This window comes from Syngnathus leptorhynchus, chromosome 18 (assembly GCF_054491065.1).
Source record: "Syngnathus leptorhynchus isolate UIUO chromosome 18, UIUO_Slep, whole genome shotgun sequence".
NCBI lineage: Eukaryota > Metazoa > Chordata > Actinopteri > Syngnathiformes > Syngnathidae > Syngnathus > Syngnathus leptorhynchus.
In genome coordinates, this window is record NC_141212.1 from 5,019,531 (window position 1) to 5,038,752 (window position 19,222).

Sequence of the window (19,222 nt, forward strand, 5' to 3'; positions counted from 1 at the left end):
GCCACATTAAGGAACCCATTTAATACAATTTAAACTGTGACAATGATTTGAAACACATACTATACCATACAGATATGAGTATTTTTATCGGGTGTCATGCCAATTGAGATTTAATCATTTTGAATCAAACCACCCCGCAAACACATACATGTATAACTTTTTTTTTAACCACACAAGGATAAACAAAGTCATACTTATACGCATTTCCTTATAAACGCTCTCTCTACTCTGAAAATATCTTCCAGGAAAAGGACGAGCATGAAATAAGTCTCACAGGGCCTTGCGTCTACAAATGGAAATTTGGAAGGGAGTTTTCATGATGTGTATAAATACAGAAGCAATGTCACTTAGACAGTAAATAAAGATATTTATTTTTTTTTGAAAGAATCTCAGCTCATGCAAGGATACAGCTCATGTATGTAAACAAAATTATTTCGAAATTAAACTTGTAAATGTGCAGATTTCATCGTTTCTTGGTGTCAATCTCCGGAATGTACAGTATATAAAAGTAAAGCGCAGATCATATATTACATTAACAGCTATCCCTGATCCCTCTTTTCCCACAATGTGATTATCAAATAGAGCAGCCGCGTCCTCGAAAGGCTATAGGGAGAGATTGTATAACATGTCAGGCACATAGACAAAGGTCAAACAACACTGACAACTTTGTCAAAGCATTCACATGAAAAAAACAAAAAACAAAAAAAACTTGAATACCATTAAACGCCCTTTTAAGTGTGCAAGTTGATCAGCAACACAAAAACACAAAAGCTTGCGGATGATTGGGAAGTAACTCCTTTAAGACACTGGTGGGATTTATAAAAATAATAATAATAATAAAAAAAAACTGTAATCACAACAATGATAATAATCAGAACTTGCACGTGTTATACACAGCAGAAGGCCAAAGAAAGTTTTTTGAGAGAGGTGTGGGGGTGATTTCCTCTTAACTTGGCATCGTTAGCATGTAGCTTGCGCTCGATGCTAATATTGCTAACAGGCAGCTCGCTAATATGTTCAGCAACTGCTGTAGGCAAGGAAAATGTTCAATACTTATGAGGTCACGTTGACAACCACATCAATAATAAGTCAAATGGTTTTTGACATGCGGTGGTGGAAGACGTTACTACATTGGGACATTAGCACCAAGCATGCTCAAAGGTACGGAACAGTGCCAATCTGAATTCATTTAACAGGAATTGTCAAAAGGGAGGGATGTGAAACAACAAGAAACATTTGGGATTAAAATTCGGAGAATTGTACAAAGATTATTTTGTAGCATTTGGGGGGGGGGGATGTCCGTATACGAACGAATTTATTCTTAGCCATTTAAACTGTTGGTGCCCAAAGCAAACTACCCGCTTATGATTGAAATTCTCGAGTTATGAACGAATGCCTTCGACAAAACAGTACAACAGGCATAAAATGTCGATTTAATGGGGATTATAATTTCCTACAGCAAATGGAATACCGTATTTTTGTTTCTTGTTATTGCTACTTTTCCACTTTTTCGAAACTACTTGGAACAAGACCTGACCCAAAATACAAAGAAGTATTACGGCCACTCTGAAAACAATAATATATATATACACATTCAAGAAACGAAAAAAAATCTCACCTAATGAAGATAGTCACATTGGTGGGTTGGGAGGTTAGTTGTAAATGGAATGCAATATTACGATCATGAATATACCCAGTGTGGCTTTTATGGAAATATTGAAGTTCAACTTTAGTTCAATTTTAAACTGTTGATGTTTTGTTACACCACAATTAAAATCTACAGACCAAAAAAGCATCTAACCACAAGGGCTTTGGAGAAATATTTCCTTTTAATACTTATTTCGCGCTAGGTCTAGATTGCTGTTTTCATTTTTGTATTTGTAAAATTCACTTGTTAAAATTACTTCAATCTCATAACCTCATGAAAATTGGACTTTTTCTCCCCCTTGTGTTTTTCATTGTGGCCGTAATAGCTCTTGTATAAAAAGACAAAGGACAATTGATGGGCAATGACCAGGCTTTGCCATATGACCACAAAAACAAGTTATTTTGTTCAGTTTGACACACAAAGATAGGATAGATAAGAGGAAGAGGTAGAATGGACCACCTGGAATCTGATGGGATGGTGGCCTGAATAGAACAAGTAAGCAAGCTGCAGAAATCATCAAAAAGAGACTGCCGTATTCATAGAAACATCTTTAGGCACTAACCAGAAAAACTTTTGGAAACGGAAGGAGACGATATATCGTTCCTTACTTTCCTATTTCGTTTTTCTTGCAGGCTGCTGCTAAATTTTAGACAACATTCCCAGTCTCATGTTAAAGTTAACAACTATAGGAGAGGCCCTCAAAAGTATGTCAGTAGATTTAAAAAAATATAAACACACAATATCGAGATGCGATTTTTTTTTTTTTTTTTTTCAGACACCGTTGTGGTAAATGTTAAGCTTCCATAACAACACTTATTACAACTATATTACAGGCACAGTAGTGTTTCCCTGGATAGGAATGCTGGAAAATGCATATATATATAAAAAAAAAAAAAAGAGAACAAATAAAGAAGAGAGTGAGCTTCCTCTGGAACGCTGCAAGGAATGATTGGATTTCAGCTACAACCCCCCCACAAGAGGAAAGGGAAGTGATTTGTTGCAAAGTGAAATTAAAAGGAAAAGTTTAAAAAGTTGCGCTTAAAATATAAGCGTGTGGAAAATTAGGTGAAGAAACAAGGATCCCCTGCTTTGTATGTAGTCAGTAGTACTGAGAGCGACCCTCTGTCAAGCACAGGAGGGAACAGAAGACATGCGAGATGAAGACATGCAAGTCAGCACAGTAGTTTGAAGTAAGGCCTCGTTTTTTTTTGTGTTGGCAAAAAAAAAATAGTTATATACACATCTGTAATTTAATTACATTTAGCTTGAAAACAAAACAATATATGTGCAAAAAAATGTGAATCTTACAAATATGGGGAGTTGAATTTGTAGATGGAATAGAAATAATTGCACCCTCTTTTCTGCCCGTTCGGCTGTCTGTTGTCTTCCGCCTCCTCCGCTGCAGCCGTCCACCCCAAAACCATCTCTTTTGTTGGTCATTAAGCTAGCAGCTGGACCTTGAGCGTCACGCCTTCAGCTCAGCTTCACGTTAAGTGGATAGCCATCTTTAGCTTATTTAGCTCCATCTGACAAGACACAGAATGCAAAAGACTCAGAGCCAAGGTTAAGACGAATTTTTCTCCAGCCCCCGCTGCGGCTTGGAGGAATCGTGCTGTGAAAAGACGGAAGAAACGTGATATGCAAATTAGAGTGGTGATGTACTACTGTATAATGTATCGCAAAGGTTTAATCATGATCATCCAAGTTGATATATCTTCATCTTTTGCCTATTAGTGAATCCATCAATATTCGGCATCATAAATGTAGACAACCCAGCATGTGTTTTTATGGGGATCAATACTACCTGCAGGGCTACACGCTTTTTCCTTTCCTCATCCAGTTCTCCACGAAGCTCTGTTATTTCTTTCCTAGAAACATGCAAAAGTGTTAATTAGCAAACGAGTGCAAGGTCGTGAATATAATAGGGACATTTTCAGCTGCATTTTTTTTTACATACATGTCTGGATCGAGATTGACCATTGAGAACTATATAGGCTGATGTCATATAAATACAAAATGTATTTGCAGTGTAGTGTGGGCTATAGTTTAAATAGCTATTCGTAATTTCAACTGTCTTTAATTTCCGCAAGATTAGACGATATGTTTTCTTATTCTATGTAATAATTACATTTGCTGGGCCTTGAACAGCTCCACTGATAGCAGAAGATCCTTCATCTGACTTCTAAGATCTTCCATCTGGGATTTGGGATCTTCTCTGCCCAGAAAACTGCTGTCTGGGCTTAGGTTTATGGATGCTGGGCTGGGTTTGGCCTCCACACTGGGTTTATGGGATGACGGCGAAGGGGACACGTTGTGTGTAGAAGGCTGAAGGGGAGAGAAAGGAATAGCGAGTGAGAGACAAAAAATATGTACTACTGTATAAAATCACGAATAGGAATATTTAGGAATACTACCATTTAGCCAGAGTTTCAGCATGGAAAATGAATGGGAAAAACAAATCTGATGTCTTGTCAAATTATTATTCAATATGGCCAGACAACAACCCATTGTGAAAATCTTCGGGGTGAACAATAGCTTTTCACTTGCAGTGATACAATAAAGCAAAATGCTAATGTGACACGTAATCGACTTTCTCGCATGTCTATGACCGGCAAGTTATTATCTTGTCACACAACCGTACACGCTTCAATTACCTTGATATGATTTTTTTTTTTGGTGTGACGGAGCACAACAACACTTTGTAGGGGGGGTTGTGTGAAAAATAGGCCATCACAATTATATTTATATACGAGTTATGCTGTTCACCTAAGCACTGCTTGTAAAAGTGCACTGATTAATTTTGTTTGTTTTTTTACCTTTCTGGGTTCTAGAGGCTTTATTTTGGCACCATCCTCCTCATCTATCTTGAAAGCTTTCTCCAGGATGATTTCCTTGTTGGGCTGCAAGGAAGTTTTGTTTAATGATTTAATAATATCATTCTTTAATAATAATAATAGTACCAATATATTGTACGCATTCTAAAAAGAGATATTTTTCAAGTATGATTAATTTCGCCAAATACAAATGCAAACTGAAATTAAAACAAGAATTAGTTGGTGCTCACCGAATGTCCTCCACTAAACTGGGCGGGCAACCTCCGGCCGATAATCTTTGGTCTGTTAGCAGTGGGATGAGACAGCTTTTCTGAGCTGGATGAAACCTCGTCAAAACTAATTAGCGCTGTTGAGAAAAAAAGACATGTCAATAAGATCTGAGCAAAATATGATTGTTGCATCCTTTTTTTAAAGGTTTATTAACAAGGCAATGATGGTGCATTTTCTTTTCAATCATCTGCATTCCATTTACCTTTAAGGGTAATAATATTAGGCGAGTTTGTTTAATGACGATGAAATATTTCTTAGATTCATCAGGTTGTTAAAACTACTAATATGGGAAATTATTATAATTAATAATAATTAATAATTGTGATTTTTATGGGCCATTACTCAGGTTACTTTCTGATTTTTCTAACACATTTAAACTATGCAGTACAAAATTAATACATTAATAAAAGCATGCTATTTTTGTCCAGGTTATAAGTGCAAATGAAGGACAAGGGAATGTGCAACATGGGTGACTTGAATTTTGCACCTGCGTCACACTTAACTCCTCTAGTTAGTAAACAAGAAATGTGAAAAGATTGCATTTTCTTGTATCATGACAACTTGTCAGACGAGCTTTTGCTGGGAGTTTTAGGACTTCGTTACCACCATCTGTCACCGCCACTAAAATAACTTGCAAAAGAGGAAACGTAGGCCTGCTCACCGAATCCATCTCAAGCTCAAAGCCATATCTCTACTTGCGGGTGACAAAGCAGTAAAATATTTCAACAAAATTAACATTTGACTTAGGTTGCTTAATTTTAACAGGCTTTTTTTGAACAAAGGAAAATAAACCTGCCCTATATGAATCTTTATACATAACGCACTTTGGGATGTTTCTAGCCTATGACCATTTTTTTTCTTTTCGTAAAACAAATTTAAATAATTTTTAATGACCGTTTCTTACCGGGATGTTTCTCTTCCGTGCTACTTCTCTTTAAACATTCTTTGCAACCAACTGTACTTTCTGACACTGCGCGCACGAACCAATTCCAAATGAATCACAAAACTGTCTCTGTAGTTAAGTAGTTCCTGTCTCTTCCACACCATGCCTTTAGTGAACAAGATTGCACATCAGCAGGCTGCCGAAAGCCAGTAAGGGCGCAAAAATAAACAATTTGTTCGATCTAAAAAAAATATATGAAAAGGTCAAACAAGAAAAAAAACTTTCAATTGTGCAGGCCTGCTGACAAGTATATGTAATTTGGTGAACAGACTTAGGAGCAGCAGCACATCTGTCAAGCCTTGAGCGTGGAGGCTGGAGTTTAGTGAGTTCGAGCCTCTCTGCAGGCAGACATTTGAAAAAAAAAAAAAAAAGCAACTAGTTGTTGGAGAGGAAAAATTAAATCATTCATACGTGATTCGAAGTTTTTCTCCCCTGTGTCCGCTGAGGGCGTTTTGGGTTTTGGGGAAAGTAATAGATCCAAGTCAGGCTTTGGACGAGATGTAGGGATTTCCCCATTGTGCCTGGTAGGAAAATAAATAATGATAGTATTAGCGACGCAAGAGCATAATATCACAGATCCTGGGAGAACAGAAGAAACACATACTTCAAATTTGGTGATGGAGTCAGAGGCTTATCTGACCGCTTTGGTGGGAGGTTTCCTTGTCTGACTTTGCCTGGAGGCGGGACGGGCTTTTTGGGTGGGAGTGGTGCGGCAGGCTTGGATGGTTTTGGCTCTGGCATCGGCTTGTCAACTGAAATGGATTAAAGTGATTTGGAGATGTACTTAATCGTGGAGAAATTCACTGAAAGGCTGTGAGCGAGATACCAAAAACAGTCTAATGAAATCTGAAACAACCACCAGAGATGGAATCATGCGATAGACAGCAAAACCCATAATGGTTGATGAAATTATTTGATTGTAAATATAAATCGTGTCAGTCAAGTATTGCTTTATTATCGTGGCCAGACATGAATCCATTACCCTTACCGTAATAGCTTGTTGCATAAGCGTTTGAGGTAATCATTATTTTCAGGCACACCTAATTAAATGAAGACTAAAATCCAGCGTTCACCATTCAACAACTCAAGATAGGTACACATGGTTAAGTCCCCATTCATTATTTCCATGGTTACGGTCCATTATAGCAATTGGGTTTCCAGAAACGATTACACCAAACTATCCAATTGATTGCCTGCCAACTCACCACCCCTTGAGTTACTGCATAAAATGAGAATGAAGGAATTTGTACCTTTGTCCTCTGGCCTGATGGCATGAGGCTTCTTGTCAGCGCTGGGAACCTCTGGTTTGAGAGCTGTTAAAGCATAAAATGTTTTTTGTTTTTTTTAAAGTAAACAAATCACAAACGGAGACAAATCATGTTTTTATTGTACAGTGAACAAAAGAAAAAAACACGTCGTGAATAAATAGCTGCATGTATTGTGCTTGTGGTTGAGTACTCTATGCGGTACTTTGCAGAGTAAAGAGAGGAAAACAATTCTTTGCGCTATTTTTAGTCTTTAAAAATCATTTGTGACACGTTGTTCTAGAGTGGACCTCCACATACTTGTTTGAAACTATAAGAAAAAAATGCATGTAAATACTTAACAGAAAAAGAGTTTGAGCCAGTTGAGGCTTGACATTGACACACATGAAATATCAGAAGGGGCACAAAATCCTGTCCCAATTTGAGCCAGGAAAAATACTGTAATTTATAAATGTATTTTAATATATTTTTTTACTATTAACTATTGATATGGAAGCGGATGCAAGTAAATATTGAGGAAAACCTTGCTGGGAAATAAAATCAGGAAAATGAAAGCAAATCCCAGAGGGTGGAGAAAAAAAAGCAAAACATTTTTAAATCAAGTCATTTTTATGGGAAGAACAATAAATCTGATTGTTCCTCGACGCCTGATCAAACTACTTCTCTCAGTCTTGTATGGTTGGATGAGATTGGAGACTGCTTACTTTTGAACAGTGCAACCAACATATGCCTCATTAACACATTAGCCCTAACCCTGAAAACTGGAAACACATGTTGGCAACACGCAACAAATACCAAGCGTAAGCTCTGTATAAAAACAAAAAACAGTAACATTTAATGAGTCTGAGATTCTTACCTATGTGTTTTGACGGTGGAGGCGGCTTCTTTGGTTTCTGAAATTTAAAAAATTTTTTTTTTTAAAAAAAGCAATGAATAGTAGGCCAGAGCAAGTAGTTTACTGGTACTAAGAGACAGAGATTCTTATCCTAAATAGAGAAATACCATCACACAGTGACGTACAGTAAACAGGAACATGAGATTCAATTTGGTCTAAATAAGTCTATTCTAATAAGATGCTCTAATTGGAATGGGCTGCATGTGGCTTGGGTTTAACTGCTACGAACATTGTTACTACGTACACAAATGCTAGAGTCCTGTTTTTCATAATGGCACTAGCTGGGGATCTTACTGTATCACATAAGAGTCACAGTCACTTTTTCATAATATCATCATGTAACACAAATTTAAGTGAATAAACTATTATGATTATACCAAATTATGAACGAGAATAACTTTTCCTACAGTCTGGAAAATCTAATCTCGCGATGTTGTTAACTCCACAATGTATCCGTTAACATTCTTTCGCCAACCAATTTTTGTGAAGGACACGACTGATATCCTCCTACCTCATCAGAATCTTGCTTTAGTGAGGACTTGCGTGACCCTCGAGATAGAAAAGCCTGGAAAAACAACAGCAGACATTTTTTTGCCGTGATAGGTTAAATCCTCGTCTTAAACAATCTACACAATAAAGCAGAAAAAAATCCAATTTCAAAGACTCCGATTTTATACTGTAAAAATATTTAACGCGCAAAAAATAATACAGATGTATACGTGGATACAGGAACCAATTTATGAGTTGTCAAAACCGATCAATATCATCTGTTTGAATTAGACATTATTAGATTGTGAGGATGCACCTATTTTTTTCAATTATTACGTATATCGTAGTCCATTTCGGTTGTATCTGCAATTCCAGTTTAACGGAATCATGTTCTCTGTATTGCTAAAACTGTTAAAAAGGACTTACAGATGTTCAGTGGGAAACTATTTTCATTCAACCAACATGTTACCTCTTTTTCTGTCTCAGACAGCATGGCTACAAAGTTGTCAGGAAAGACACCTTCTTTGCCCCCAAACTCTCCTCGCCACCACCCAGGCTCTCCTGTGTCCTGTCACAAACCACCAGGGAAGGAATGGAAATGTCAGAAACTCACATCAGTCGGGATAGAACAGAAAGCGTTGGAAAACCAAATGTTTGCATTTCCTGGTTCATTTCTTCAATCTACGATTCACGTTTCTTAAATGCTTTTGGTGACTGAGTTGTTTGGTTGATCACGGAAAGGCCAATTCCAATTTCATTTACTTAAAAAGTCACCTGAGGGTTTTGTGACTATTGTCCCTTCAGATTATATAGTAAACTGGTTGAAATTATCTTATAAACTGAAATGAACCCACAAAAAAATATTTGGTTAAGTTTGAATTTAAAAACATTGCTTGGATCTTTTTTTTACTCAATTTGCAATGCAATTATTATATTTAAAATTGAGGGATTCAAATCAATCAAATTTAATTAAAATTTATCGGTTTGAGTTAAGTCATTCCAATGTGATAATGAAAGCCTCCTAGTGTGCTTTAATTAAATAGATATCCCACCTGACAAAAAAAAATATATATATATATATATAAAACCAATTAAAAATAAAAACTTAGAAAAATCATTTCATATATAATACTTTATAAACTAGTGGTAATAGGCTCCAGCAGGACTTGTGAAAAGAAACCGTGTTGATTCTAATTTATACTAATTTAATCTCACATGAAACAAAGCAGAACATAGTGTGTAAATAAACAGTAGTAATTCAAAGATGAAATCGATTGCTCTCGATGTAATGACATCATAACTTCTTCAAATTTTACTCGCACCTCTTATCAAACTGAAAGCTCATTTTGTCATTAAGTCAATCGTATGATTCATACCAAAATGTTAATGAAATAGTTCGAGCATGTTTGGCAACCGCAGGTATGTATTGTTTGCTTTAATTAAATTTTGTAAGCATGCGGAGACATCAGACCAAACTGAAGTGATGGCCAACTGACACACTCAATTTCAATTCTAATCGTATGAAGCCATTTGTATGCTTATGCAATCCGAGCTACATCTTACCTTGCTTATGATAGAGATGATGTCATCCTCGTGCAAAGTCAGTTCATCCTCATTTGTAGCCTCAAAAGCGAAGGTGACTTTACAGAATTCTTTTGCTTTGGATACAGAGATTGAAGAATCTTCAGAAGGGGGGTTTATAGGATACAAAAGTACAGGTAAAAAAAAAAACTTTGGGATGTATTTTACCTTTAGAGTTGCTATCTCCTTCACCCTTGTGCATTTCGATCACGTTGGGAAAGGCAGGCTTTGCGACTGATGGTAATGAAGGGATTGGCTGAAATGGAGCAAACAAAACATGAAAGATGGAAATGATTTATAGGACATCAATGGACAAGGAAGGAGTTAAAGGAATTTTTGAAAAAGTTTTCAACCGAGTACAATACAGTAGAGTTTTTAAGGTATCATCTTAATTTCTTAGGGATTTGATTTAGCTGCCAAATTTGGGTCAGTTGGTATAGACTCCATCTTAATAACCCAAGAGAGGATAATTGTTCAATGCTAAAGAAAATAGATGGATGAATTAATGCAAAGCTGAGAGCTGATTTGAAGTTTCCTTTTGTGCTCCACGAAAGGAAACCTTCAATTGCAACTGCCGATATTACTGACTACAATGAGTGAAAAGCCAGATGAGTTCGTATACAGTAATACTGTATGGGAATTAGGTGGGGCATTCAATGCCGAATGGAAATATTAAACTCGGTCAAGTCCGAGCGAAATGTGCAAGTGGGGTTGGGGTTTGGAGCGTGTGTGAGTAGCACAGAACTATAAAAGCGGAGTTAGTGGTTGAAAGATATTGCAATGGCTGTTGTGAAGAGAAAAGAGGGAGAGAGGAGAGATAGAGAAAGGGAGAATTTTAAAATGTTATTTTATCCCCAATTTATATTTTTTTAATGAAGCATCCCATTAATCAGTAAACAATGTTCTATTACTGCCTAATAGCAGAATCTGCATCTACCTGAAAATATCCATATCAATCATTACAATAATTATTTACGACTCTGGTGGTTTTTCAAAGTGGTCTAGAAACAAAGTTTTCTGCAATTCTGAAGGTCATACATTATTCACGGTGGCGTCACTTTACAAAAAATGTGGCCTCATAGAATTGTTCTTTCTTTTTTTTTTTTTAACTTCATTGTGGAAGTCCCATACACACAAAAAACAACATTAAGGAATGTAATCAAACTCACATTTTCCTTTTTTTCTTCCGGCTCCAAATTAGGAATTCGGACCTTTGATTTCACTGACCCTTCTTTGAAAATATCGCCAAAACCAATACGTTGGATTTTTTTGGGCTGGACAATAGCTCCATTGCCGGAAGGTGTTGGCGATGATGGTGTCACTGTGTTTTCTACACCATCTGTGAAGAAGATCCAAAAAGTGAAGAGAAAAAAAGTCCAGATATAAAATTTGCCCTCATTATATTACATGTTGGAGGCAAATATACTGATGACTCCAAGTCACCTAACATGAGGCAGCAAAAAACAAAAAACAAAAAACATTTACAGCACCATCTAGTGTAGGTCTTACTCATATGCAGCCTCCATTCTTGAGTCTCAACTGACAGTCATGCTCACTAATTCACTTTACATTTGTGTTCCCTGTGGCCACTTCAGTTCAATTTAAAAAAAAAATAAAAATAAAAATAAAAAACATAGTGCACCATGCATGACCTCTTTTGTCTTTTCATTCGCGCTCTGATTCTTACCAGCCTCTTCTGGTGTAGTATCATTTGATTCTCCGTCTTCTTTCGCAACGTCAAATTCTTTGACAAAGTTGGAAGGAAAGAGTCCTGACTTGCCGTTGATGACTCCGCTCCACCAACCCTCTTCAACCTGCGCACATGAATAGCCAAATGAAGATGACTGTTGACAACAGCAGCCACCTTTCCCAAACTATAGAATTTGTTTCTTAAAGCTATTCATTTGCATACATTTAAAGGTTATAAAATCTTCTATATCAATGGTATCAAAAAGTGTAACAAACCTGTTTTTCAGTAAGTGAAAACATGGCACACAAATTTTATGCCAACACCCCGTTTCCTCTCTGACGTGTGTTTTCGCATTTTTGCGTTAACACTACAAGGTTATATAACCTGATACATGACAAAGAGTTAAATCATTTAACCGTAAATCAAACATAGTTAAATCATTTAACCGTAAATCAAACATAACAGGAATTCACCTTTCTATCTTTCAGCCTTATCATACAAAGCGGAAGAAAATAGTCAATTTGATATCCCAGGCTTGCATCTTAGAAACCACGTGGAATGTTAAAAATACCTCTTCGGTGATGTCTAAGATATCTCCGACTTTTAATTCCAGTTCATCTTCGTTCTGCGGCTGATAGTCAAACAAGACTTTGCACTGTCTCTTCTTCAGCTCTGTGAAAAGACGGTAGGTAGGGAGGTAGTAAACAAACCGGCTACGTAACTTCACTTGTTTGCTTTTTTTTACATGTTCATACGTGCAAGGGCCTCTAGGATTAAAAAAACGGAGGCGGTATGAGAACGTAAGCAGTGTAAATATGTCAAATGTAAGAAGTAGAAGCAAGATTAAGAAAATGGAGATGAGAATTGTTACATGTGGGATGTTTTAGCAGGAGAGCGCAGCAGCAAGGACATTACTAATCAGAATTGGCATCTCTTGCTGTCGATTGCAATGAATGTGTTAACAGCCACAGTTTTACAAGCGGCACAATACAACATGCCCGTGTGAAACCTGCCCCAACCTGATCTTTTTTTTTTTTTTTAAATCACAAATGATTTTTGGACTAAATGACTACGATTGTATTTTTGCTATGTTGAGAAACGTATAGTACTGTATTTTCCAGACCATAAAATGAAAGTACCTTTAACTAGTTAATCCCCTGCTTTTTAAACTTCCTTAACTTTTAAACAATAAGCTTTTCATGACTTTTTTATTATTTAACAGTACATCAGCAACAAAAATGTAATGTTAAAAAAAAAAAAAAGGAAAGAAGAATGCGAAATCATTTTGCAGCCATTTCTTACTCTTTGTGGTAGATGATGGCCGTGGCTGGAAACCCCCAGTTGGAATCCCGATGGTACTCATCCTCTGAACCAAGTTGGCAACATTTCCTACAGACTTCTCTCTCTTCAGAGGCTGAGCGGCTTGCCCTTTGGATTCGGGTCTCACTTCCTTGACCTCCTGTTTTATTTCCTTTAAAAACAGAATGCACAGAACACGAATATGATTAAGTATTGCATTTGGAATTTCATGTCCTCTGTTTGGGAGAAAACTATAAATTATATTAATTCACGGAAGTAATAACGTAAAGTGTATCTCTGTTTCTCAAAGTAAATTGAGACTTTTGCTTTAAGGTAAAACAAAACCGATTTTGAAATCAGTCTACCTCAAAAACAATTTTCTTATCTAAGTCTGAGGCAATACAATACAACACAACTTTATTGATATAGCACACAAAAAAAATGGATGAATGCATTTCACAAAAGCTACAGTTGTAACAAAGCACTTACTCACGTCCACCTTGTTGAACAGTAGGAACAGACAGAAATGATCCTTGCTAAAATGCTTTTGTGATTGCAATCACTCTAAAGAATGTCTGTGACATCAGACAATAATTGATGCTCATTGATTTCAAAGCTTTTCTCATGCCCATATTTGGAATATGAATGTGTACAAAAAAATCTGTTTGTTCAAAATTATACAAGACATGCATTAGGAAAAAAAAAAAGGTTACGTAAGCAGCAATGAAAATTTTGGACTGTAGACTCGTTACATTTACGGACTGCTACTCCTTATGAACCGTACAGGTCGGATCAATTCCTTTTCAAAATCGAAGCTGTGTCAACCGGAGTGTCAGTGCAGGAACATTCTATTTAGCCGAACAATGACTGGGCTTACCATCCGCTTCCTGGTTCATGCTGACTTTGCACTTCCATTAAATAGGAAGTTTAGTTTACTTGTGCATGTGTGTGCTTTTCCAACTGTGCAGCTGTACATATATACAAACACACAGTCAAAGCGTTGGTTGGACTTTGCGTTAATAATTGCGTTAATCAGTTTATGGCCTCTTTAAATATAATGTACTGTCGTACAGCTGTTCTCACAGTGACTTGGTAACTGTGTGATCACGAATCATGATCTCGGCCAGAGAACTATGGTCACGTTACCTGAGAATACTTTGAGAAGATGCATGTGAACTAAACCTGGTCATGGCGGAGCAAAGTATAATCTCTTACCATTTCATCTCTAACCCGAACCCAAAGCAAGTCTCTTTGTGATTCAGCAGTAACCAACCCAAAAAGGAGCAAGGAATGAAGAGCAACCTCTCAGATGATGGGAGCCTCACAAAAGTTCAAGAACCGGGTCGTACTCCTTCTTAGCGGATTATCTATCCAAACGCAGTGACAGATTCAGTCTTCTTAGGAGATTACCTGTTTCACTATTAAGGATTTACAGACTGAAGAAAAACAGCAGACGCGGCTGGGAATGAACGGACGTTGTCAGTGTGCACTGACGTGTCGGATGATAATAAAGTCATAAAATGTCCCTGCCCAAGACATAAGAAATGTGCAGGGAAGGATTGCTGACACTTGATCTTTGAACTAAATATGTCCACCAGATGGCAAGGTAACACTGAGGACAATATAGGACAAAGCAAAGCAGACTTGTAGCAATTGGCTCAACTGAAATAAGTAAACAAATCAAATAAACCAGATCAATATAGTGTTCACAGGAAGTGCAGTTCAGAAGTTCATCTTTTTGGGGGAGGCAAGAGCCTGCAGCCATTTCACTTAGGGGATATTGACTGTTCCATTTGAAATGTTTTTCCAGGCCTTTACTGCTTTGCACTTTGATGGAAGTTAAAATGTGGTTCTTTGTCGCTCATCTGGATAGATTTTTTTTGTTGCATCCAATCAAGCCTTTGTGCAAATTGCATTTGCTTTTTACCTTCACAAAGTTGTCAGGAAAGAGTCCTCTTTTCCCGTTGAGATCTCCCTCCATCCAGCCATCCTCTTCTATGCGGCATACGTTCTTGATCAAGTCGCCCTTTCGCAAGGTCAGCTCATCCTCATGGAGTGCTTCGTAGTCAAACTCCACTAAAACCTCTGCTCCGGACACCAGGGGGGGAACAAAAGAGGAGAGGTAAGGTAAGAATGTTGGAAGCTCGTAGGACATGAAGGGGCCTGACACAAAAAAAAAAAAAAAACGCAGACAATACAAAATACAAAGTAAATCAATGAAAATAAACACTTGAAATAACTTAATGAGTCAAATCATTTGAATTCATCTATTATTTCATTCATTTATTTCCGTTTGGTCTTTTCTATGTGAAAGCCAGAAGTCTGCACGGCCCCTCACATTGGTTTTCATACATTACAGTCTGTCAGGAAATGCACATTTCACAAAGCCCATGGTGTAAATTTAGCAAGCCTTACAATGACGCGTCTTTCCTTGAACCCACTCATTAAATACATCTGACATTTCTCAGTCAATTGTTCAGAGAGCACAGCTCCAAACAATGTCTGCACTCAGACAAAAAACAGCTTTTAAAACAATTTAATGTTCATGACCATAATTTTGTCTTAAGCTTCTTAATATAGGTTTATGAAAGAAATACTTCTAATTTATCTAGTTTGATACAACTACACCACTATTGAAAATAAAATTAAATCCCAAAGTCATATTCAATAATCACGATTTTCATTTTCTAACTTTATCTACTGTTGATCACTTTAGTAGAAGGTATGCAGCTTAGAGAGACAGAGAAAGAGAGAGACACTACTCGAGTTACACACAGACATGTTCAAACACAACTCAAACGACCCTCAGCCATTTGACAACTCAAGAAAAGCATACCGCAGTGAGAAGTACAGTATCTACAATCTAGCTAGGGGAAGAAAAAAAAAACTAGAGTGAGCTACCAAATGATGTCCTTTGAAAAAATTGTAACCTTAAAATGCATTTTCAAATATTTGTTGTTTGTTCAAAGTCGCAAGAGTTTTTATCTGTTGACAGGAAGTGAAAAATTATAATTGCAAAACCGAAGATCGATGTCATTCGATTACAAAACTTATACCCTCAGAATCGAAAATCAGCGGTTACTTCAAACTAGTCTAGATTTGGTACGTAAGCGCCTTTTGCCACATTTTATATTTGTTTATTTCTGTGTTGCTGATGTCACTTTTGTTTCATACATGTGGGTTGTTTTGGTTGTAAATAGAAGCTTGGTCATGTTGGATGAGTCACTTGAAAAGAAAAAGTAATTGCCTACTTGTATGTGAATTGAACAAAATGTCTCCCACGGATTTAAGAAGAAAATCATTTCTTTTCAAATATGCGCAAATATTTTACTTTTAAACTAAACATTTCACAAACATAGCGGTGAAGGTCTCCGAAACGCCTACATTTTTAAAATTAGTCTTTAACAAATGACTATAACTAAAATCACCTCATCAGGAAATCTTATTTTTTTTATTCTGTGCACTTGTGTAGTACTGCATCTATTTTTCAAGTACTGCTATTTATAACCACAATCCCAAGTACTTTTGTTTTTTAATAGCATTTCATAAAAACACACGTGAATTGCAGTAATCTCTTAAAAATACCCTTTGCTGTCCATGACAGGTTTAAAACCTGCTTTGCAACATAGCAGAGTTACAGAACTGCACACAACCACATGCATATCTTCGTCACACAACCGCCTCAAGAGATGCGGCAGGAAGGTTGCATAATTCTGTGCAAAAAGACTTTCAATGTTCAGTGGCCATGTTAGGTGTAAAGCAAATCAATGTAATAAACTGAGAGAACATGAAAATGAATAAAACATCAGAATAACAGTTTGAAGGCAAAAGCATTGTATAATTTAAATCACACAGATCAACCTCATTTCTTCAGTTTAATCTTCATTTTAAAAGCATTGTACAGCTAAAGGTACATTTGTTTGGACCAATATAACAGTGAAATAAAACAAAATGCTAGTGAGAATTAAATGTATGAGCTGATGGAGACATTTTTCCATTTTATAATAGCCAAAATCACTTCATAAATATTTTACAATCGCTTGGCATTGTATTGCCAAAAATGTGTCTTTAGGGGGTTTTACGTTTTATTTCTTTCATAAGACATGAAAAATATAATTTCAAGTGGAATGCTACACTAACGACTTAATAAATCACTTTGACAAGCAGAGTTGCTCAGCTTTACCATTTGGTCACACCAAAATACACTGTCTGGTGTAAAAAAAAAAAAAGTGTGTGGACACAACAACTCAATATCAATAATATCTGAATTTTTAAAAGAGAACATTCTATGACTGTCAATTTAAATCTAGATCTTAACATCAACTAAATGAAGTTGCCTGATCGTTAAGTTAGTTCGACTCAGACACCCAACATCACACTATTTAAGTTCATACATAAAAACCCGTTCTGTGAGTGCACTGCGTGATTTAGACACACTTTTGGGATTGTTTACGTCAACAAAGCGAGAAATGCAGACGAGGAGGAGGCGTTTTATTCGGTTGACTTTGCTAGCTTGCTATTCTCCTAGGCTAGGCTAACCTAAGTGGATTGCTTACTTTAACCACCGTTCGTCAAACGCTTACAACATGACTTAAGATCCCGGATATTAGGCTTGAATGCTTTATGGGGGCTTTAGTTGTCATAAGAAACGTTTAAAAAAAACACAAACGCACACATAGAAAAACAACACAAGCGCCACATCATGGAAAACTCACCCATTCCTGTCCTTCGCACCGCCTTTGCTATTATCAAACGTTGCCAATCTCCTTTTCAGCAGCCTCGCGGCTAACTAGCGAGCTACAAGTCAGGTAGATAGGCGTATAAATGGTTAACAACTACGATGTGGTGGTAATTAGGGGGAAAAAAGAAAGCCGTATATCCATTCGCCCTTGCCGAAGCAGAAGCCTCCCTTCTTCTCTCCTGGCGGTGCTTCAAGAGTATTGTGCAGGAAGTTGAGCAGGAGTCTCCACCTTTCTTGGACTTGCCTCCATCGGGTTGCTAGCACCCGGTTGCCTCATAAAAAAATTAAAAAAAAAATACAAAACAAAACTTCGCGATGATTCCAAGCCGGAGGGGAAATCCCGCGAGAGGAATGTTGGAATTTTGATCCTGGCTAGGAATTCCTCCTCTCAGCAAACGAATCGGTTCCGTGTGCTATGACAGGTCTCACCAAAGTTTTTTTACAGACAGAAAAAAAAAAATCTATAATATTAAATATGCCTGTATATCATTCGGGGTGTAACCGATTCAAATCAGAAAGTGTGTTGAAACATTCCACTTTAAAATAGATTATCAAGATTTTTATTGGCAACATATATCTCTAAGAAATGAGACTTTTCCAGTTCTGACAAGAGCATTCATATCTATGTAAAATCACAACAACAAACTTAATGCCTCTTGAACTGAGCCAAATCGAATCAGAATCCCACTGAAGTGAATCAAATCGCTACAAGTTCAAATCGATCCGTTCTTGAATCATCCCATTGCATTAACTCATGTTTTATTATTTGGTAGTGATGGATAAATGAAGCTTCAGATTTGCCTCGTGAACCACGTGAAAAAGTCATTAGGAAGTCAGCAAAAAGTTGATGCCCACTAGAGGGCCGCGGACCACTGGTTGATCTTGAGGAGTCAAAAATACAGCAACTGGTTCATGAACCAAATTTGACGCTCCATTTGCCTATTTTCCCCATATTAATTGTAGAGATGCACTCTTGTGATCAAACAAAAATGAACCGTTTTTACATGAAAACTTGGTTTTACAAGAAAGTCTGGGATTTTGGAAATGTAGTCTGAAAATTGAATTCACAATTGAAAATTATGTTCACAATTGTTGGGGGGGGGCTAACTTCCGGGAAATGTGTCTTCTCAATCGCAAATTTAAAAAAAATGAAACCAGGGTTAGGCCAGGTAAGCAAGTGAGGCATTGTCGCCACCTGCTGCCCATTGTCTGCATGTAAAGACATTTTCACCCAGTGTAAGTAAAGTGTAGTTATACATTTACAACAGTAGGTGGCAGTGGCACTTTAAAAGTGTGCGCAGGATGTGACTATGGAAAGCCCAACCAAAAAACGCTAAACAATTTAAACTTTTCATCCAGAATGCTCCGTAAACTATATTTTAACATGATCATATTTGAACAGTAATTGTTGTTTCATAATGTAGAATGTAAATCGTTTCTCTGCATTTTTGCATATCTGGGAACGCATTATTATTATTATTATTATAATTATTATTATTATTATTATTATTATTATTTACAGCTCTATTGAGTGGAATTATAGATTCAGTGGACAAGATCCTAAATT

At 36.9% G+C, this 19,222-nt stretch overlaps 1 protein-coding gene across 1 annotated transcript; it reads right to left on the bottom strand.

The window, feature by feature from the left end:
• Positions 1-347: 347 nt before the first annotated feature.
• Positions 348-17,928, bottom strand: cd2ap (CD2-associated protein). The gene is made up of 19 exons (XM_085937763.1): positions 17,630-17,928; positions 14,842-14,999; positions 12,918-13,086; positions 12,187-12,287; positions 11,613-11,739; positions 11,095-11,264; positions 10,094-10,181; positions 9,908-10,002; positions 8,814-8,912; positions 8,367-8,420; positions 7,817-7,853; positions 6,946-7,008; positions 6,300-6,447; positions 6,107-6,216; positions 4,713-4,828; positions 4,465-4,548; positions 3,777-3,973; positions 3,453-3,516; positions 348-3,174 (listed from the first exon to the last, which is right to left on the bottom strand). The coding sequence occupies exons 1-19, from the start codon at positions 17,631-17,633 to the stop codon at positions 3,133-3,135; spliced, it is 1,926 nt and encodes a 641-aa protein (XP_085793889.1). The 5' UTR covers positions 17,634-17,928; the 3' UTR covers positions 348-3,132.
• Between the last annotated feature and the right edge of the window lie 1,294 nt (positions 17,929-19,222).